General features: G+C 35.8%; 1 protein-coding gene across 2 annotated transcripts in view; it reads right to left on the reverse strand.

Annotated features, from left to right (window-relative positions):
- The window catches only part of STAG2 (stromal antigen 2), a 122,166-nt gene that overhangs the window by 60,258 nt on the left and 41,152 nt on the right, over window positions 1–20,756 (reverse strand). For both annotated transcript variants that reach the window (XM_008564246.1, XM_008564238.1), the window contains exons 2-6: window positions 17,107–17,245; window positions 13,343–13,421; window positions 9,358–9,519; window positions 4,941–5,037; window positions 745–821 (exon numbers count right to left, since the gene is read on the reverse strand). In XM_008564246.1, the coding sequence (XP_008562468.1) occupies window positions 745–821; window positions 4,941–5,037; window positions 9,358–9,519; window positions 13,343–13,421; window positions 17,107–17,150 (459 nt within the window). In that variant the 5' untranslated portion in view covers window positions 17,151–17,245. The remainder of the gene's footprint in view (window positions 1–744; window positions 822–4,940; window positions 5,038–9,357; window positions 9,520–13,342; window positions 13,422–17,106; window positions 17,246–20,756) is intronic.

A 20,756-nucleotide genomic window follows, 5' to 3' on the forward strand; every position in this document is an offset into this window, starting at 1 on the left:
CCAAATTATTTTTATGAAGGAAATATAAAATACATACCTGACAAAGACTGCAAAAGACAAGAAAGCCATAGACCAATTTTTCAATTAATATCAATAATGATTAAATTTTTTTTTTTTTTTTTTTTTTTAAAGATGACCGGTAAGGGGATCTCAACCCTTGGCTTGGTGTTGTCAGCACCACGCTCAGCTAGTGAGCAAACCGGCCATCCCTATATAGGATCCGAACCCGTGGCCTTGGTGTTATCAGCACCGCACTCTACCGAGTGAGCCACGGGCCGGCCTGAAGGAGTTTTTAAATAATAAAATAATCTATATATTCTTTTGCCTAAGCTACCTAGTTCCTCAAATATTGATCTAATCTTTTACAACATTCCAGGATATGTTCCTATGCTCTAAATTATATTCTTCCTTGAAATTTTAATTTTTGACAATAATAATAATAGCTACCATTTATTAAGTTCTTGCTATGTGTGAGGAATTTTTAAATGCTAGGCAATTTTCAAACATTACTCAATTCAATCTTCATAAAAGCCTTATTAGAAAAGTATGAAGAGCCTCATTTCACAGAGGTTGAAACTGATGCCAAGACAATAACCTATCCAAGGCCACACAACCATCATTTGATTAAATCTAATGCCAAAGTTCTTATCCACAACATTAATACTTAGAATTTTAAAATGCTTTCTGGAGTAAGTCAAGATCAACATGCATCAAATTATCAAAACATTTAGGGTAGTAAGTTACCTCATCAAATTCTTCAGTCATTTTTCGAATTATCTCAGAGTTCTGCATATGTCTAAACATTTCTGCTGTGACAACTCCTGAAATTTGCAAGTGTCAGAAGTTAATACACAGTGTAATGAAAAAAAAAATAAAGAGAACTTTAAGTCAGTCTCTAACACTAAGTCTACAGTCACACAATCAAAGCATACTTCTTCATCCAATGATCTTTACCATGATACTGAAATCCATAAACAAACCACAAATGAATGACACTCTCAAAATGCACAAGAAAACAACCTCACACTTCTGAGAGGTATCTTCCTTCCTAGCACAATCAGCTTCGGCCATTTCTACCTGGCTTACTTTACTCATGCTATGTACCTATGTATACTGGCTTTGCCCCTTTAACATAAACCATATGCCATCAAGAGTGAGGCAGCATCCAGGATAACATTTAAAATTTGGAAGATGAACCTGAAGATGACAGGGAAAAGAGTAATAGGTAGAGATCATTTTAGCCAGGCACTATTGTGTGTAAGGCAACATATCCTAACATCCTCTAAGAAGGCTGCAAATAAGCATAAGTAGTAAAGTGTAATTCCCACCTATCCAGAAGCCTGTAATCTAGGTGGAAGTTAAAAATAAAGAACAAGAGAAAAAAAAGAAAGAAAAACTATTAAAGGTAGTACATAATAAACGTCCTGATGAGTGGTAATGCCAAGAAATACTATAGCTCAGGCAAAAAAAAAAACACTGTAAGTTAAGGAATCAAGAACTGTTTCATAAAGAAATAATTTGATAAGGACCTTTAGAATTTTAAATGAGGATGGGAGAGGGTAGAAGAAAGGGTGCACATTACAAGTAGTAGTAAATATTAGCCAGGTGGACATTAAATATCAAAAAGGGGAGTTCTAGAAAAAAGTTATTTTAGGAGGCAATGCAGGAAGAAGAGTACATGAACTTCCACTGACAGGGCATCATATTTACAAAAAAAGAGAGAGACGAAGACAGAAAGAGGGAGAAAGAATAAATGTAAAAACTGGATTTTTATAACCATATTTTTATTGCCAGATTGTTTACTTGCTTACCACTTTTATCACTAGGAATACCATAAACATATCTAAAAGAAGAATGTATGAGTATAGGAAGGTGAGATTTATAATAAGAAATATAGAAAATGAACGTAGATTTCCAATTGACCACAGCTATATTCTGTATATGCATATATTTGTATGTGTGTACACACAGAGCTATAAAGCTATGATCTCTGCTTCACAGACACTATGGTTAAGGCTAAGAGAAATTAAATAATTTCTGTGAGATTATTCACCAACATCATGCTGCCCTCCCTGGGTGAGATCAATTTCTAGTGGTGGTGCCCTAGGAGAGCCCTTACTTACCACAACCCTAAAGAACCAAATGACTTTTAAAAAAAACTGATGGGGCCGAGCCCGTGGCGCACTCGGGAGAGTGCGGCGCTGGGAGCGCATCAGCACTCCCGCCGCGGGTTCAGATCCTATATAGGGATGACCAGTGCACTCACAGCGCTCACTGGCTGAGCACAGTGCAGCCGGTCTCAAAAAGGAGACAAAAAAAAAAAAAAAAAAAACTGATAAATTCAGAAGAAAGCACCATTTCTCTGGCTAAAGAAACATACTCTCAAAAACCATTTGATAGTTTTTTGTTTTTAAACTAGAATCATGTATAACTCTTCCAAACCTTCCCATAATTTATACCCAGGTGCTGTACACTCACAGCAATGCTAGAAAAGAACAAGGAACTCAATTTCTGAAACAATCTCTATGAAATATAAATAAATCTCAAAGCAAACATATAGCATACATTTTGACAAATGCCCCATTTCTAAAGCTCCTCCCCTCTTCTCACAAACCATATGTCAGCCAGAGACCCAAAAATAAGAAGGAAGCCTCAGAGTAGAAAAGAAAGTAGCTGTCACAACTCCATGCATTATCTCCTGAGGCAGGCATGAAACCACCATTAGAACATCAGACCAGAGCCCACTGCCTTTAAAATGAAGTGAGACTACTAAAAAACTGGTAAATTGAAAAGTGACTGCTGACCAAGAAAGAAACAACACTGGGTGCAGAATCACCAACAGAGCAGCCCAGAGCCATTCTGTGTAGGGCCAAACATCCCTCCATGCCTCCAGCTGTAAAAGGCATCACTAGGGCCGACCCGGTGGCGCACTGGAGAGTGCGCCGCTTGGGAGTGTGGCGGCGCTCCCGCCGAGGGTTCGGATCCCATGTGGAAACCGGTTCCCACTCACTGGCTGAGCGCGGTGCGGGTGCAACACCGAGGGTTGCGATCCCGTTGCCGGTCCCCGGTATGGGCGCGACACCGAGGGTTGTGATCCCGTTACCGGTCAGTAAAAAAGACAAAAAGGAAAAAAAAAAAAGGCATCACTATATTACAGTAAAATAACTGATGCTCATAATGAAACCCCGAGTCCACAGGAAAAAGTTAAAGTACAATGGAGCATATGTAAAGAAGTTTCTAACTCATTTATGAAAGAATTCTATCAAAACAATTTTCTTTGTAAAAGTACTTAAGAACCTTAACCTTGATTATATGATAAATTCCCCTTTATGCAGATTGCTTGATTCTAATATAAACATTATGACAGTGCTCAAATTTACCTGATAATTTATGTTTTCAACATCTTAAATGTTTAGAAACCTTGACAACCTGGTTGGCAACAAGGTATATTCAACTGTTGGTTAGCAAGCTCCTAATTTATAAAGAAATTGATGCCAGGAAAAAAATGAATCTGAAAAAGGGAAAATGCTCTATGGCCTTGTTTTAAGCCTTCAGAAGCCTAAATAAGAAACTCAAAATGGTCAAACTACATTATAACAGGGAAGACTAAAGATAAAAATTAGAATTTCAATTCATCAAATTATTTCTGGCAGCTGTTGAGTTGCTCTATACTTAAACTTTCATTTGCAAAGAAACTAATGACAAAGGGCATGCCCGCTGATCACCTAACATAACAGGTTATTTGTACCCATTCTATTCTACCCCAGCACAGTCAATAAAATTTTCTAATACTAAATCGCAGCAACCTGTATTTTAGCTAAGTCAAGTAAAGGAGGCAGGTCCCTATACTCTAAGGTTAAGACCTTTAAAAATTTCCCAAAATTGACCATGTTACTGGCATTATGAAGATTACAGGCACAAGAATTTAATATATTTGTCTATCTTTCAGGCCTCACATATAGGTAACATTTAACATGCATACTACACTGAATGTTGTGATCAACTGCAAATAAAATGTCAATGTTACTTGTTTTTCAATTACAATGACAGTATTTTTAAAGGAGTATTGAACTATTAATGTAAATTGCTTCTTTTAATTCTTTTTCCACATTTATTTAAATAAGTCATTCTTTAGCATCTTAACTTTTGGTAATTTTAAGCAATCTTCCCTCCTGATTTCTAATGCCCACGTTTTTGGCTCAATTTTAATAAAAAATGTAATGCCCCTGGAAAACTCCATACAATTTATATGCCCGGGCATCTTCTAGACTTTCAACAATGAGCCAAATATTAGGGATCTTGACTGACTCATTTACTGATCCAGATGAGAATGTATGACTCCCCAACTTACATAATTTTGTCCCTCTGCCAAATGCCTGCCCTAAATACTTTTATCCTAGGGAAGAAATTTCTATATTCTGTACTTTTTCCACTCCTACTTTAAAACTCTTTTAAATAAAGTAAAGACACTTTAAAGAAGATGCCACTACCCCCAGAGCATTTCTCTATTTTTTAGAAGAACTAGAAATTTCACCAATACCTTACTTAACTTACTTACTGTTATTCATGGCTTTTTAATTTCCTACACTTTACAATTCCCTGCCACCTGAACCTGTATCTCTTCATTATCTTCTTCCTCCCTTCTTAATCCATTTCTTTGTTCCTAAAACCAGATGCTGAATGTGGGAAATATATCTAATAAAACAATTACTAATTTCCAAGTTTTTAGATAACTTTCACATATGAACACAACTGTCGATAGACTTTCTCTCTTACTTTTTTCTTTGCTCTTTTTTCCTGATACATTTAGTATGAATAGAATGCAAATAAACCAATATCTTGGCATTATTTTCCATGTAAAGTACTAACATCTCTTTAGGTGGAACAAAAAAAGAAGTGACTATTTGAGAGCTTCTACTTCCAAAATAAATATTTCTTACCTTTACAGCCTGAACACTGAATAAAAAAGTTGATAAGGTCAAGAAGTGCTATATCTCGGTCATGCTTGTATGATTCTATCCAATCATCCACCACCGACTACAGCAGAGGGAAAACAAATAAAATTGTTAGCTTTTTTTAATATTCTAAGAATCAAGTATGATGAAAGTCATAAAATTCAACATTATATAGTATCACATTAAATTAATATGTACTTGTATACTGAAATTTAAAGTTCGATTTTAACAATAAGATAGAATCAAATTTAGCAAAACAATTGTTAGATAGCACAAAATGACAGGCTTCTCTTTATTTTGCATTTAAAAGAATACGAAAACTAACTAACTATATGGGACTCAATTCTATAAAGTGTAATTACTTATTACTATTCTTAGTGACATTAAAGATACACTAGAAAATATTAAAAACAAACCCATATTTCTTCTTGGCTAAAACACTGTAATAAATGTTTAAATATTAATACTGAAATGGAATCAAAATAAAATTTCTGTTGTTGTTGTTTCTTTATGTTTTTTGTTGTAGTTGTTTGTTTTTTAGTGGCTGGCTGGTACAAGGATCCGAATCCTTGACCTTGGTGTTCTCAGCACCACCCTCTCCCAAGTGAGCTAACCAGCCAGCCTGCTTTTTTTTTTTTAAAGCAGAGAATGCCTGGGTCAATGAGGAAATGCAGAACAAAATAACAGAATATTTTTCAATAGGGAGCACTAACAGATATTAGTAAGAAAGGCAAATTGAAGACTAAATAAAGGTCAAAAGAAGGTAAGTTCATGGATCTGGGCTGGAACTTTTAGATAAGGAACGACCCTTGGAAGTTTCTAAATGGGGGACTTTCTCATCAAATCTGGTCTTAGAAAGGTAACACTAGTAGAAATACACATCATAAACTGGAGGTGGAGAAAAGATTGAGGGAAATTAAGAGAGATATGCTGTAGACATTCCCTTTTAAGGAGGAAACATTTAGAAAAGGAAAAATGCATTCCTGTGATAAGACCCAGTTGGCTGTGATGTAATGTTTTATAACATATTTCTGAATTAAAAAAAAAGAATGGTATAGAGGTACAATCTTAATATATGGCAAACAATAAGCAACACATAAATAGACAAATATTCATTCTTTAAACAGTGAGATACCATTAATAAAAAGAATGAAATATAAAGCTAAATCCTCACCATATTCTTTTTAAAATTCTGATGAGCCAAAAACTTAAACAAAAACCCTACAGACCAGACAAAAATAGAAGAGTCTAAGTAGTTGTGGCTATAAGTCCAGGCTTCTGATGGCTATGGTCTGAATGTCTGTGTCCACCCAAACTTCATTATGTTGAACTCTGATCACCAATGCAGTGCTATTAAAAAGTGGGGCCTTTGCGGTGGTGCACTGAAGAGTGCGCCGCTTGGGAGTGCGGCGGCGCTCCCGCCGAGGGTTCGGATCCCATGTGGAGACCGGTTCCCGCTCACTGGCTGAGGGCGGTGCGGGCGCAACACCGAGGGTTGCGATCCCATCGCCGGTCCCCGGTACGGGCGAGACACGGAGGGTTGCAATCCCGTTACTGGTCAGTAAAAAAGACAAAAAGGGGGGGGAAAAAAGTGGGGCCTTTGGAAGATGATTACGTTATGAGGGCTGCCCTCATGAGATTAGTGCCCTTATAAAAGTGGACCTAGACAACTACCTTACCCTTTTACCATGTGAGGACACAGCAAGAGGGTGCCATCTATGAATCAGAAAGCAGGCCCTCACCAGACACTGAACCTGCAGATGCCTTAATTTTGGACCTCCCAGCCTCCAGAACTGTGAGAAATGAATTTCTATCATTTATAAGCTACCTAGTATGTTATTCTTTTATAGCAGCCTGAACGGACTAAGAACACTGATGTTAAAATGAAAGATTACAGAAAAAAGATTAATGCATTTAACTACTTAGAACAAAATAGTATTTTGTATTAATACTATTAATACAGAAAAAGTATAATATACAAATTAAAAGTAATGAAACGGAACATAATATAACTGAGATTAATTTATCCTTTTGATAAAATAAACCCAAAAGGAGAATTGGAGAGAAGGAGGTAAGTTTTTTTTTTTTTAAAGATGACCGGTAAGGGGATCTTAACCCTTGATTTGGTGTTGTCAGCACCATGCTCACCCAGTGAGCAACCAGCCATCCCTATACGCAATCCGAACCCATGGCCTTGGTGTTATCAGCACTGCACTCTCCGGAGTGAGCCACGGGCCAGGCCAGGAGGTAAATTTTTTAATTAGGGAAAGACTAAATAAACCATAGCATAGTAACATAAGACGACATCATTTGTTCTTTTAAAATCCAAATGTGCATTCAAAACAATCATTTAAAACATTAAACAAGGGTCCGCCTGTGGCTCAGTTGGGAGAGTGTAGTGCTGATAACACCAAGGCCACGGGTTCAGATCCCTATACAGGGATATCCGTTAGCTCACTTGGGAGAGTGTGGTGCTAACAACACGAAGTAAAGGGTTAAGATCCCCTTACCGGTCATCTTTTAAAAAATAAATAAATAAAATTAAACAAGAAAAAGAGTCCACACCCTAATCACAACTATACGAAAGCAAACTTTCAAGATGGATAAATGAAGGTGAATTAAAATGCTGTGAATGAATTTGGTATTTATTAAGTTCTTTGCTCTATAAAATTGGTGAAAGCTCAAACAACTAAGTATTTTTACATTTTACATGTAAAATTGCTTTTTTAGTCCCAACTGATATTTTAAATTTTATTTATAAAACCACACATATTAAGATAACTTTATATTTATAAACAAGCTTTGTGTTTCAGTTTTATTAATAACAAAAAGCCTAATTCGGTTTGCCATGGCTAGTTTCTCCATCTGTGTGCACCTATTACCGATTAAAGTTAATTTTATGAAGACAAAATGTTCTCTACAACTTTTATAAATTAAATAAAAACTTTATTAAGTACGTATATTCCTTGAGTATAGTACTTATTTCGTGTTTAAAAAACCACCTGGGGCCGGCCCGGTGGCGCACTGCTACAGTGTGCCGCTTGGGAGCACGGCAGCGCTCCCGCCGAGGGTTCAGATCCCACATACAGACCGGTTCCCGCTCCATGGCTGAGCGAGGTGTGGGTGCAACACTGAGGGTTGCGATCCGTTGCCGGACACGGAAAAAAGACAAAAAAAAAAAAAAAGGGCCAGCCCAGTGGCGCACTTGGGAAGCGCGGCGGCGCTCCCGTCCGAGGGTTCGGATCCCACGTACAGACCGGCTCCCGCTCACTGGCTGAGCGAGGTGTGGGTGCAACACTGAGGGTTGCGATCCGTTGCCGGACACGGAAAAAAGACAAAAAAAAAAAAAAAGGGCCAGCCCAGTGGCGCACTTGGGAAGCGCGGCGGCGCTCCCGTCCGAGGGTTCGGATCCCACGTACAGACCGGCTCCCGCTCACTGGCTGAGCGAGGTGTGGGTGCAACACTGAGGGTTGCGATCCGTTGCCGGACACGGAAAAAAGACAAAAAAAAAAAAAAAGGGCCAGCCCAGTGGCGCACTTGGGAAGCGCGGCGGCGCTCCCGTCCGAGGGTTCGGATCCCACGTACAGACCGGCTCCCGCTCACTGGCTGAGCGAGGTGTGGGTGCAACACTGAGGGTTGCGATCCGTTGCCGGACACGGAAAAAAGACAAAAAAAAAAAAAAAGGGCCAGCCCAGTGGCGCACTTGGGAAGCGCGGCGGCGCTCCCGTCCGAGGGTTCGGATCCCACGTACAGACCGGCTCCCGCTCACTGGCTGAGCGAGGTGTGGGTGCAACACTGAGGGTTGCGATCCGTTGCCGGACACGGAAAAAAGACAAAAAAAAAAAAAAAAACCACCTGGATTTAGCCAACACTGTAAGGCCTAAGTGCTTCTACTGTCATAAAATTATGCAGAAGAAACATAATTAGTATGATTTGACATGGATGTGCCTCCAACTTTTTTACTCTTCTGCTAAGAAATAAGCACAAGTAATAAAATTTGTAACAGACAACAGCAACTAAAATAATTCACTAAAGTAGATAGTGATTATATTAAATCACTCAACCAAGAATTCCATATGGGAAAAGGACTTCGTATGTTAATACCAGCTATATAAATTCAGGGGAAACTAAAACCTCATAGCCAGTGTTTATAACAGCATACTTTTTTAACCAAATAATTTTTTACTGTATTCCATTAAAAGAAAATAATGCAGCAGAAAATGACTCAAGACACAGCTTAAAGGTCTTATGTCTGAATTGACAGATCCCTAGAGTTTTCTGACTAGTTTGTTGCTTTTTCTAATAAGTAGTGTATTTATTAAATGCAATCAGGGCTATACTTTATAAACTCACTAAAGTTTAAAATGCACAAATAAACTGAGAAGAACTCCATAAATATTACCTGCATAGCACTCTTGCCCATTTTAACAACTTCAAACAACATCATGTTTTCCACTCCATTCTGTTGGTGATGACCATTCATTCGGTTTGGACCAGGAGGTTTTCCTCCTCCATTTCCACCTTTGCCCTTTTCTCCTGGGCCCTTTTTGCCTTTTTTACAAGTCTGCGTAAAAAAAAAAAGAAAAACACCAATTGGTTAAATTATATTACTATCCTTCGGATTTCAAAACAAAGCTACAGAAGAAGCAGCTGATAGGGTACACATAATTATAACATGCTTAAACTTGACCTAAAGGAGAATGCCATCCACATATATTAAAACCTAAAACATATGGTTACAACAGCCCATTTGTGGTGTCAATTGTTTACATTTTATTACCATATGCCTCATACAACATGGTAGTTAGGAGCATAGCCTCTGTAGAAAGACAGACTGAGTGGGTCCAAATTTCTCCTCCTATTAGCTGAGTGATCTTGAGCAAGTTAAGTTGACTAACCATACTGTGCTTCAGAGATTTTTTTCTAATTTGTAAAGTAGGGATAAAACTGTGCCTACCTTACAGTTGCTGTGATAACAAAAATGCAAAGTACTTAGTAACATACACAGTACATAATAAAGTAGAAAAATATCTATTATCACTGTAAAATGAGAAAATGTATGTTTATAGGAGCTCAATAAATGTTACTTTAATCTAAATCTGCTATAGAAAGACCAACAATGACACAATGACACAAATAACAATGACACAAAATCAACATTTGAATCAATTTTGAAAATTAATGTGACATCACAGAATTAAAAGCCCTCAAAATATCAACAAAGTTTAAAAACCACTGTAAAGAAGATCTCTGAAGTTTAATCAGAGAAATCCCTAGAGTGTAGTAAATCAAGGTGGCTGTCTCTAAGCTTTATAATAGTCCCTTGTGCTGTGTTAAAGTGGGCAGCAAGAATAACGAAATTCTTTATCAAATAAGTAATTCATACTTAGTTCTACATTCTGACTTATTTCTGTCACGGTGCTCTGAATAAGGAATTCTAAACTGTATGAATAGGTCTATCAACCTCACTCTTGCCCTGGGTCTTCCCTCCAACAATTATTTATCATGAAAATTTGACTAATGGAAATAAACCTCCATTCTAAGAAAGTTGTCAGCACTGTGGGTGGAGGCTTCATAAATCAGTGAAAAGGTTCACTACATGCCTTAGTTATAAATAAAATACCTCCCAAAGCTTTTATACCTTGTTAAAGAAAAACAAGCAATTCACTAAACTCAGAGACCTCATGTCTAAAATGCCAAGGTTGAACTAAATCTTAAAAGAAAAAGTTTTCTGACTTCTGGATTCGATGGTTTCTAAGGTGTCTTTTAGATCTACACATTCTGTGATCAAGAGAGCAAGGGTCAGCAAGCTTCCTGTAAAGTACCAGATAGTAAATATCTCAGGCTTTCTTGGACATACCATCTCTGCCACATTTTCTTTATTTTCATAATCCTTAAAAATGTATAAACCATTCTTAAGCCCGTGAGCAGTACAAAAACAGGCCACAGTTTGCAGACCCCTGATCTACAGCCACACCTACAAACTTATGTCAACTGACAGCCTGCTTCTGTTATTTTATTCCATAGCGGGTGCTTCCTCTTTCTTCAAGGGTCCCAAACCACCCTACTCTTAATACTTACTTTGAACCCCCTCCCAACACCTGAAATACGTTACTTGTTAATTTACATTATTTTGTTCATGAGATTTAGTCTTTGTAAACCTAAGTCATTAACCCCAATTGTAGAATGAAAGGCTTTTGTCCCCAGTAAAAGTAATTTCAGAGATAAGGTTGAAAGAAAAAATCTACTACAAGGAGTATACTAGAAAAGTATAAAATGTTAATAATAATTAACATGGAGCTATATATTTGCAATTTATCTGTAATGTGCCTCAGTACTCCCTGTCAGTATGAAAAACTAATTAGAACAATTAAAATGGCTCAATGAATATGCTGTGTGAAAGAAAAAAATGTATGAAGACTAATAATACAAGGGAAGTACAAGAAGGAAATACGCTAACCTGGGTACATTCTCGTAGAGAAAACAAAACTCTCTTTTTAAAAAAAGACTTTAGGAGGTGGTATAGTATAGTAGGTTAAGGGCACAGATCTGAGCTCAAATCCTTTAAGACTAAGGCTCAGTGGACCTCCGTTTCCTATTTATAAAATAAGTTTTCTAATCCACAGTGTTGTTCAAATATGAAATTAGATAATGTATGTAAAATTATTAGCACAGTGCACGGAATATACAAAGTATAGTGTCAAAATGCAGTTGCTCTTATTATTAAAATAAATCCTTGATTTAATCCATAACATCTCACCCATAGCAGTGGCTATATAAAGTTAACCAAACTGTGGCACAAAAACTTTTGGAAGTTCTCTATTCAGATGCCACTGGGGGTCTTGTCCCAACTTGTACATTAAATCAAAGGTAAAAGCAGATTGAAGAAAACATGATTTTCTAATGAATAACCATATACTGCCCACTAAAATTATGGCTACCTTTGGATAGTCGTATGTTAACATTTCTATTCATAACCCCCTCTCTCTAAAAACTTCTACTTTTTTTTTTTTAAAGATGACTGGTAAGGGTATCTTTAACCCTTGACTTGGTGTTGTCAGCACCACGCTCTCCCGAGTGAGCTAACCGGCCATCCCTTTATAGGGATCCGAACCCACAGCCTTGATGTTATCAGCACCACACTCTCCCAACTGAGCCACGGGCCGGCCCCAAACTTCTACGTTTTAAAGGAACTAATTAAGAAAGCATAGACAAGTTTGAAACACATGAATTAAGAGCACTCTTTAAAAAATTCCAAGGACTAGTTAAATAATGTTCCATACATAAAATGCGATGTTACGCCAACTTTAAAATATCTTTCACTGACTGGAAAGATACTGACAAACATACAATTGAGTTTTAAAAGCACATTAAAAAGTTTGCATGGTATGATTCTATTTAAGTAAAATTCTGTATGCATGTTTATACGTAGGTATATGTATAAAAGAATGTTCATCGAAATGTTTAAAAAATAAATTACCACTGGGTAATCAAACATTTCTGTATCGTCTAGAATTTTCAAAGTATGTTTGTCATGAGAAAATATAAATCCATAATTCATTTTGGGGAAAAAATGCTGAAAAACAAAAATGAGTGATCTTTTGCAAAATGTATTTACATACATGCAGAGAGTTCAAATGTACTTTTCAAAACAAAATAATTTAACTACTTACATCAAGTTATTCATAACCCTCAGAGTACCCACTCATACTCTAAGTTTGCATTCTATTGACTCAGACTTAACTTTGTTAGTTTTTTTTTTTTTTTTACTTATAAAGAGTAAAACGATTGTCAGTCATATCCCATTAGACTTAAAATGGTTGTATGTTACATTTTAGGGTGCATAAGAATAAGAAAGCTTACGTATTGCTTTGTTTTATATTGTACTACTTATGGGAAAATAAAAATAAAGCCAACAGAATATCACATTTTGCTTAGCATAATGTGCTTTACAAAATAAACAATAATAAAAATAAATTTAAAAAATAAACAATAATGATGTAGTATATTAATTTCAACTTTACAGCAATGGAAACAGACAATCAAAAGCTATTTGGTCTGGGCCGGCCCGTGGCTCACTTGGGAGACTGTGGTGCTGATAGCACCAAGGCCACGGGTTCAGATCCCTATATAGGGATGGCCGGTTAGCTCACCTGGGAGAGCGTGGTGCTGATAACACCAAGTCAAAGGTTAAGAACACCTTACCAGTCATCTTTATTTTTTAAAAAAAAAAAAGCTATTTGGTCTGGAATCCAAAAGGACCACATGTACTCAGAAAGCTTACCATACCAATAACCCCCCCCAAAAAAAGCCATTTTTGAAAGATAAAAACATCTGAGACATATATATAATCATAACCAAAACAAAGTCACATGATTGGTACATACTTTGCCTTTGCCTTGCTTTTGGTTTTTTCCTTCGATGTCTTCAAAATCTGTGTCAGAAGAAAAATGTGTCTCTGACTCCCTGTGACAGAAACATAAGCAAATATTTAAAACCTTCCTTAGAAATGTAGATGGAGTTTCTAATTTTTGCCATATTTTCTAAAAGAAATGCTTGGTTAACTCATTACAAAACATAGTAGCTTTAAAAGTAATTAAGATGCTTTCCCAAAACATCATACCATAGTATTTTACCAAACATACAAGATTACATAACCAACTACAAAAACAGTAAACTAAAATACAAATATCTGAGTAATAGCTGCTTCCCTTTTCTGGTTCAAAGACCATAGTGCTGAAGGAAAACTGTATTTTAACACAAGGCACTGGACAAAATTTACTAGAGAATTTTAGCAATACTATGGATCCTCTGACCTTTCCTACCTCCCCCCCCCCCAAATATTTATAAATATAGGTGAGTCACTATACAAAACATTTATTTCTGAAAGGGAATGTATAAAACATTTTTACAAATTAAATCGTTTGAAATACAGTAGGGAAGTATGCTAAATGACCAATATCCTTTATGAAGAAAAGAGGTGGTAATGTATTGTCAGGAGAACCAGTTCTAGTACTATGTAACTGAGTGATCTTGTACAAGTGAAAACCTCTCAATCTTTTCATCTATAAACAATGTATATGCAGGAAAGAATGAAATCTCTAAAGTCTCTTCAATCTCCAACATATGAATCTATAAATCCTAATAAATTGTCCCTTGTTTTGAGGGAGTGTAGGGGCCACTTTGTATCATCTGGATTTTCTCACACACATAAGGAAGTAGACCGATTTATTTTTTATCTTTATTTTATTTTATTTTTTTGGCAGCTGGCCAGCACAGGATAAGAAGACTGATTTAAATAAACATGTGTGATGCCTTCTATATGTGTAAACATGGGTATATCTAGATAGATAGAGGTAACATATCCTCATTTAAATGCTTAAGGCAAGGCATAGTAACATTGGTATTTGGGTCACACTGGATTTCAGAATTGAGCCACACCCATAAAAGATAAAGGTCTTACCACCCTAAATGCGTAAACCTAGCACTATACCAGATTTGCTTAAAATAAATGGAATGAAAGTGAACAGCTATCTTTATAATCTAGATTTCTTTTACTCTCATTTTTATTGCTACAATAACCAGTTGTCCAGAGGCTGTGAGATAGGAATACTTCATAAATCTAACATAATGGTTAAGATGCTAACAGGAAACAAAATTACTATTCACAGCACTTACATACAAAGTAATTTAAACAATGTATTGAAGATAGTGGCGATCTTAACTATGTCCTATAATGTGAGAGGAAAGGGCCTGTAATAAGTACCATTTCCCAGAGTTAGTGTACCAAAAACTGAATTACTATTATAACATTAATACTGAAGCTTGTGCCTGTTACATCTTAAGAAGATTATTGTCATCAATATTCTCCTCATGTGCCTATATGGCCTTGCAAAAAAAACTGAAAATGTTTTAAAATATCTTGACGTATAAATAATATTTCTTTCTTCCTAAGACATTTGTGGGACACCAGCTCTCAGAGAGCTCAGTAAACTGCTGTAAGTGTGCAAACAATCACAAGTCTTCACGATATTCCAATGGCCACAGAGTAATCAAAGGCTCAATTACACTCTTAATCCTCATCTCCAGGCTATCCCAACTAAAAGGATGAGCCACTAGAGGTTTGATTACTAACTGAAAAACCTTCTGAAGAAAGATGAAGTGAGTAATCAGGATGGGAATCTTAAAAACCCCCAACCGGGAAGAAACACTCTCCTAATTCTTTCTCCAATGCTTTCCTGTGTTTTTAAGATCAAAACAACAACAACAACAACAACAAAAACTGCCCTTGGTGAAATAACATGTTTATACATTTATGGGGCTTGCTTGGTTAACCATTTAGTGGCCTGAAACATCAGGAGTCATCTATCACATGACTCAATCTTCCATTCCTCTTCATTGTGCCCCTGACCCCACATGCCCAATCAAATGCTAGGTCTATTCTATCTCCATGACATCAATTCTCTTTTATCCATTATCCTATTTCAGGCTCTGATTACTCAAGATATTCTAAGTCAATAATCTAGTATATAATACAAACCTTTTTAACAGTCTCTAATCTTAATGTATGCAAGAAATTTCATAATCTTCTCTTTATGAGCTCATAAAGGCAGAAGTACCTCACTTAATTCCTCACAGAATCTAATATAATGTCCTGTATACAGCAGGCACTTAATATTTTTTAACAAAGGTAGTAATTAACTCTTACAAGGAAGTCAATATATAAAATCTTCACTGAAGATTCTGATTCCGGGAAACCTTAATGTCTTTGGTAGTTTTAAACTAGTCAAAAATTAATTTTTCTCAGACTATCCCATGTCCTCTCTCCAGCAAACAAACAAACAAACAAAAAAAAAAAAAAAAAGGAAGAAAAGAAAATTTCCTCAACAATCTGAAAAGAAAGTAAATATACACTGGGATTAAAGTCACATTAAAAAATCATACTTTGAAATATTAGCAATATCCTAGTAGATTCTCCATTGAAGATAACTAAATTATTAAAAATATGAAAACTTTCTTTTCAAATCAAGTTTCATAAAGACCCGAAGAGTAAATATAGCATGTGGTGTGTGTGTGACTATGTGCATGTAAAATAATGTTAAAGAGACCCATGGGCATTTTTCATTGAGGCACCTCATGAAACTGGAGCTTAGTATGAAAATCGCTGTTACATACAGTAGTTCAATTTCTCTCCTATATCAAAAACAAAGGAGTAATTAGAATAAAGGTTGACTAAAGAGTATAGGTAGCTTTTATAAGATGGGGGGTAAAGGCTATATCTATGTTGAAATCTCTTTATGGACCAATATACATGTAACTTATTCTGGCAAAAATTATAGACAGCATGTCCTACCCTCCTAGATTTGTTTTAGCCTATCATTATTTGATTTTATAACAGAAATCTGACATTATATCCTAAGTACTACTGCATGATATATATTCTTCACCAATAAGAAAATTTAACTTTTTAAGAATTTCATGGGCTGGCCCGGTGGCGCACTGGAGAGTGCACCGCTTGGGAGTGCAGCGGCGCTCCCGCCGAGGGTTCGGATCCCATGTGGAGACCGGTTCCCGCTCACTGGCTGAGCACGGTGCGGGTGCAACACCGAGGGTTGCGATCCCGTTACCGGTCAGTAAAAAAAGACAAAAAGGAAAAAAAAAATTTTTTTTATAATGCTCCCTCAAAATAGTTGTTGCAAAACCAAGTATGGACTCAGGACTACACAGCAAAAAATAATAAGTTGTGCAGTATGTAAGTTAAAAAATAAATTTAAGGGCCGAGCCCATGGCGCACTCGGGAGAGTGCGGCGCTGGGAGAGCAGCGGCGCACCCGCTGAGGGTTTGGATCCTACATAGGGACAATCGGTGCGCTCACAGCACTCATTGGCTGAGCGCGGTGCAGCCAGTCTCCAAAAACGACCAAAAAAATAAATAAATAAATTTAAAACATAGCACCAAAAAGTATAGAATAATTACTATTACAGAGCCCAATGAGCATTGATATAAGCTGTTTCAAAGCATTCATACTATCTCACATATAAGATCTCTTCAAGCAAAAGTAAATTTAACTAACTTTAGTATTAACTTCAATACATTTCCTGTGTTGTAGAAAAACAAGTATTTAAAAATTATCACAACATAATTCACTTACTGTAGTAGATTAAAATCAGTTGGTATTTCTGGAGCTGCTATCATTTCTTTATCATCTTCTGGAACACACCAATGTCAGAAATGTGTTCATATATTTACGTGGGTAAAATGATTGTTTGCTTCTTTTTTCTAAAACGATCCTTTAAAAGAAGGAAATGACGTATTTATTATAAACACATCAAAAATATTAGGAAGGGATATCCATACTCAAAAGCTAAAACCCCAGTGCCTGCTGAAATGTTTTAGTAAATATGGACTTCATTCCCTTGCATTTGACTGCTTTTTCTAGATATGGATTTGTTATAACCCTTGCAGCTCCACAGTAATAACACGTAGGAGAAAAAAAAAGAAGCTTGTATTACAATTACTTTTTAAATTTATTATGATTCTTTAGCCTGGCTTTATGTATATTATTAATACATCTTTAATAGAAACAGGATGTGATTCTTTTACTAGTTCTGAAATCCCTATGACAAGTTTAAACCACAATATGATGCCAAAAATTTATAGCTTTTTGCCGATGGTGTACAGATATAGTTAAAAGGAGCTAATTAACAAAACCTAAGACATAATTTTTAAATGCTCTAAAAACATGTTTTTCTATCCCAGAGGAAACATACAGTCCAAAGCATGGCTTATTAATAAATAACCATTTCATGATGATAATGTGTTGAGAAGGGAAGGGGGAAAAACGTTAGATCTGACCTATTCACCCTGAAGGAACTTAAAATCAATTTAAACACCAAGAATGTCATATGGACAACAAATTCCATTTGTGACCAAAGTGTTCAAGTCTAGCTATAGGAAGGATATTATTTCTAGTTTTGAAGGTAAAGGATGCATCTCCCAAATGAGAGAATGACCTAAAAGCAAATGACCAGTCTATAACAAAAAGGAGAAAACAGGCTGAAGCTAAGGTCTGAATTTCTTAGTCTTATGCGTAATTTTCTCTTATGTTTTTCTTTTATTCACAAGTGAATCAGTACTCTGTGGCCACCTAAAGAAAAAGGAGGTAAGACTATACATATCCAATTAATAATAAATGCTCAAATATAACATACTGATGAACACCTAATGATCTCTTCGTATAAAATAAACTCACGGAAAACAGATGATTCAATTTTTCCATTCATTTTAAATATCTAAAAAACACCATACATGGCTACTAATAATTAATATACAGAAGTTAAAAACACTGCATTTCCTAGCTTACTACACAGTTAAGTTAAAACAGCAAAATTTTAACTTTCCTTCACAAAATTTTAATTTATCTTCACAAAATTTTTGTGAACAGCAAAATAACGAATGGAGTAACAGGAAAAACAAGAATGAATAATCCACAAATTAAGTCGTTAATAATCAAGAATTATATATAGCACCACTCTGAGTTTACCTTTTTTCCAAAAGGAACTCATATTGCAAAATCTTTATTTAAATACAACTTCCAATGGTCTTCCCCTTGCCCTAAATCATTGTCCCAGGATTGTTCCCCTCCTAGACCATTAATTGTTAATCTGGCTTTATTCTTACTGTAATCTAAGGAATTGTCTAAGTAGTACACCGGAGTTTTGAGGCTTGTCATCACATGTAGGACACACCTTCGCCTCCTAAAATCCTAACTCATTTTTTAAAAGAAAACTTTTTTATCGTTTGTTTTTTTAAAGGAACTGGAGAGATGCAGACTTAATAAATTCTAACCAAGTCAGGCCATCTAGATGACAAGATGGAAATAAAGTGGCCATGTGATCCTGCTGTGTCTGTCTGCCTGCCTCTATGAGCATTTTCGTAACAACCAAACTTGCTGCTTTCCTTCAACATAGTTTTTAAGCAGACTTTAAAGATATTTCATAAAGTTCCCTAAAAAAATCACTAGTAAGGAACAAAGAATGCACTGCTCTGAAAAACAGAGAGCACTAAATAAGAGAAATATTGTGTGACATACTACATTCCCTAAATAGCACAAAATTAATTTCTAGTGTAAAAGTAAATCTTGCAAGGTCAAATTATTTTGCACAGCATAGGCTATACTAACATGTATTTGGTAATTGGAAACCAAAGCAAATACAAAAGCAAAACCAAAGATGTGAGTCTCTCAAGACAAAGTGTCTATATTTCTAAAAGAAAAGAATGTTGCATCAGAGTCTGAGAGACTTAGAAAAAATTACTGAACTGGCCAACTTTCAATCCCAGTAAAATACTTGTTTTTAAGTCTCTAAATATTAAAAATTCACCCAACCAATTAAAAGTATCTGCCATGTACCAAACGTTAATACTGGGCACTGGGAACACAGTAGTGAACAGGGGAGCAATGATCCTTTTGGAACTACCTGTACAAGAAACGTGAAAACTTATTTATTTCTACTAGAAGGCACCTACCTCTATTGCCACCTAATATTATTAAACATAAGAATACTAAATTCTATGTATGAGTTTTTACTATTTTAATCATTCTCTAAATAACTAATTTACCACCAAAACAGTTTATGATAGCTCAACAAAAATTATAAATATTAAAGTTGCTTTGTAACATAAAAGGTAGGAAACACAATGGATAAGCTGGCATTAGGGATTTATTTTAAAGAGTATAAGCTTTAATCTATATGAAGAGCTGAGAATGTTTCCATTTTTATTTTAAATGTCTACAGTTACATATAAATTACTTGCTTTCACAAAAGACTTAGATTAAAAAATTCACGTCTTCAAATGTGTTTAATACCATTTGACCTAAGCTGGAAAACCCCAAACTGTAACAGTAGGTAATGTTAAAAAAAAAAAGTATTGATTTTAAAAATCAAACTCACCGCACCATTTCTGGGCTACTGCAGGTTATTAAATTTTTTTAAAATATGCTCTAAGATCACAAGGTGGAGCTCTCACCTAGTGTCAAGGAAAAACTTTGAGGTCTTTCACATGTACCAATTCTCTATACTACAAAAGAGTTAACATTCTAACAGCTTTGGAGGATAAAGCATACAAATGAAATTTGCATTAAGTCTCAATCACTATTTTCCTTTTGGGAAAAACACTTATTCAACAACTAGCTTCTGCTTCTCCTTACTTAAAACTAAGTGATCACATTTGTAGATAGGGTGTATAGTATGCTGCCATGAATGGTTCGTTAAATACATTCATACAGAATTATTAAAGAGTAAATAGGTGGTCATATATTTTTAATTCTGAAGGTTAAATTCAAGTAAACACTCCCAGTAGCATCGCTTTTGATACAGAGATCTAAAAGCTGAAACCTAATCATCATAACTTTTCAAGTAATCCAAAATTAGTATGTTTATGGCCTGTTACTCAAAGTTTAGATTACAAGTTATATTCAGTAACAAAAAACTTTCTTCTTTCACTTCTAAAAACCTGTCAGACACCTATTACTACAGCATATACGAATTTGTAAAAAATTATGACTACACTTGCATCTCAAAGTCCAAAAATAATGGCTTGCTAAATTAATTAAAATCACCCCATCCCCATAAAATACACAAAATAACCTGATGTTTTTCTTTGACATTGTTTAAAAATCTTGAGGTAATATTTATTTTTTTTCCTAAAAGAATAATTTTTTTTTTGGTCCTTTTTTGAGACCGGCCGCACCGAACCCGCGGCGGGGGGGGCACTGCGCCCCCCGCGCCGCCCTCTCCCGAG

This window comes from Galeopterus variegatus, unplaced genomic scaffold (genome assembly GCF_000696425.1).
Source record: "Galeopterus variegatus unplaced genomic scaffold, G_variegatus-3.0.2 Scaffold182, whole genome shotgun sequence".
NCBI classification, from domain to species: Eukaryota; Metazoa; Chordata; class Mammalia; order Dermoptera; family Cynocephalidae; genus Galeopterus; species Galeopterus variegatus.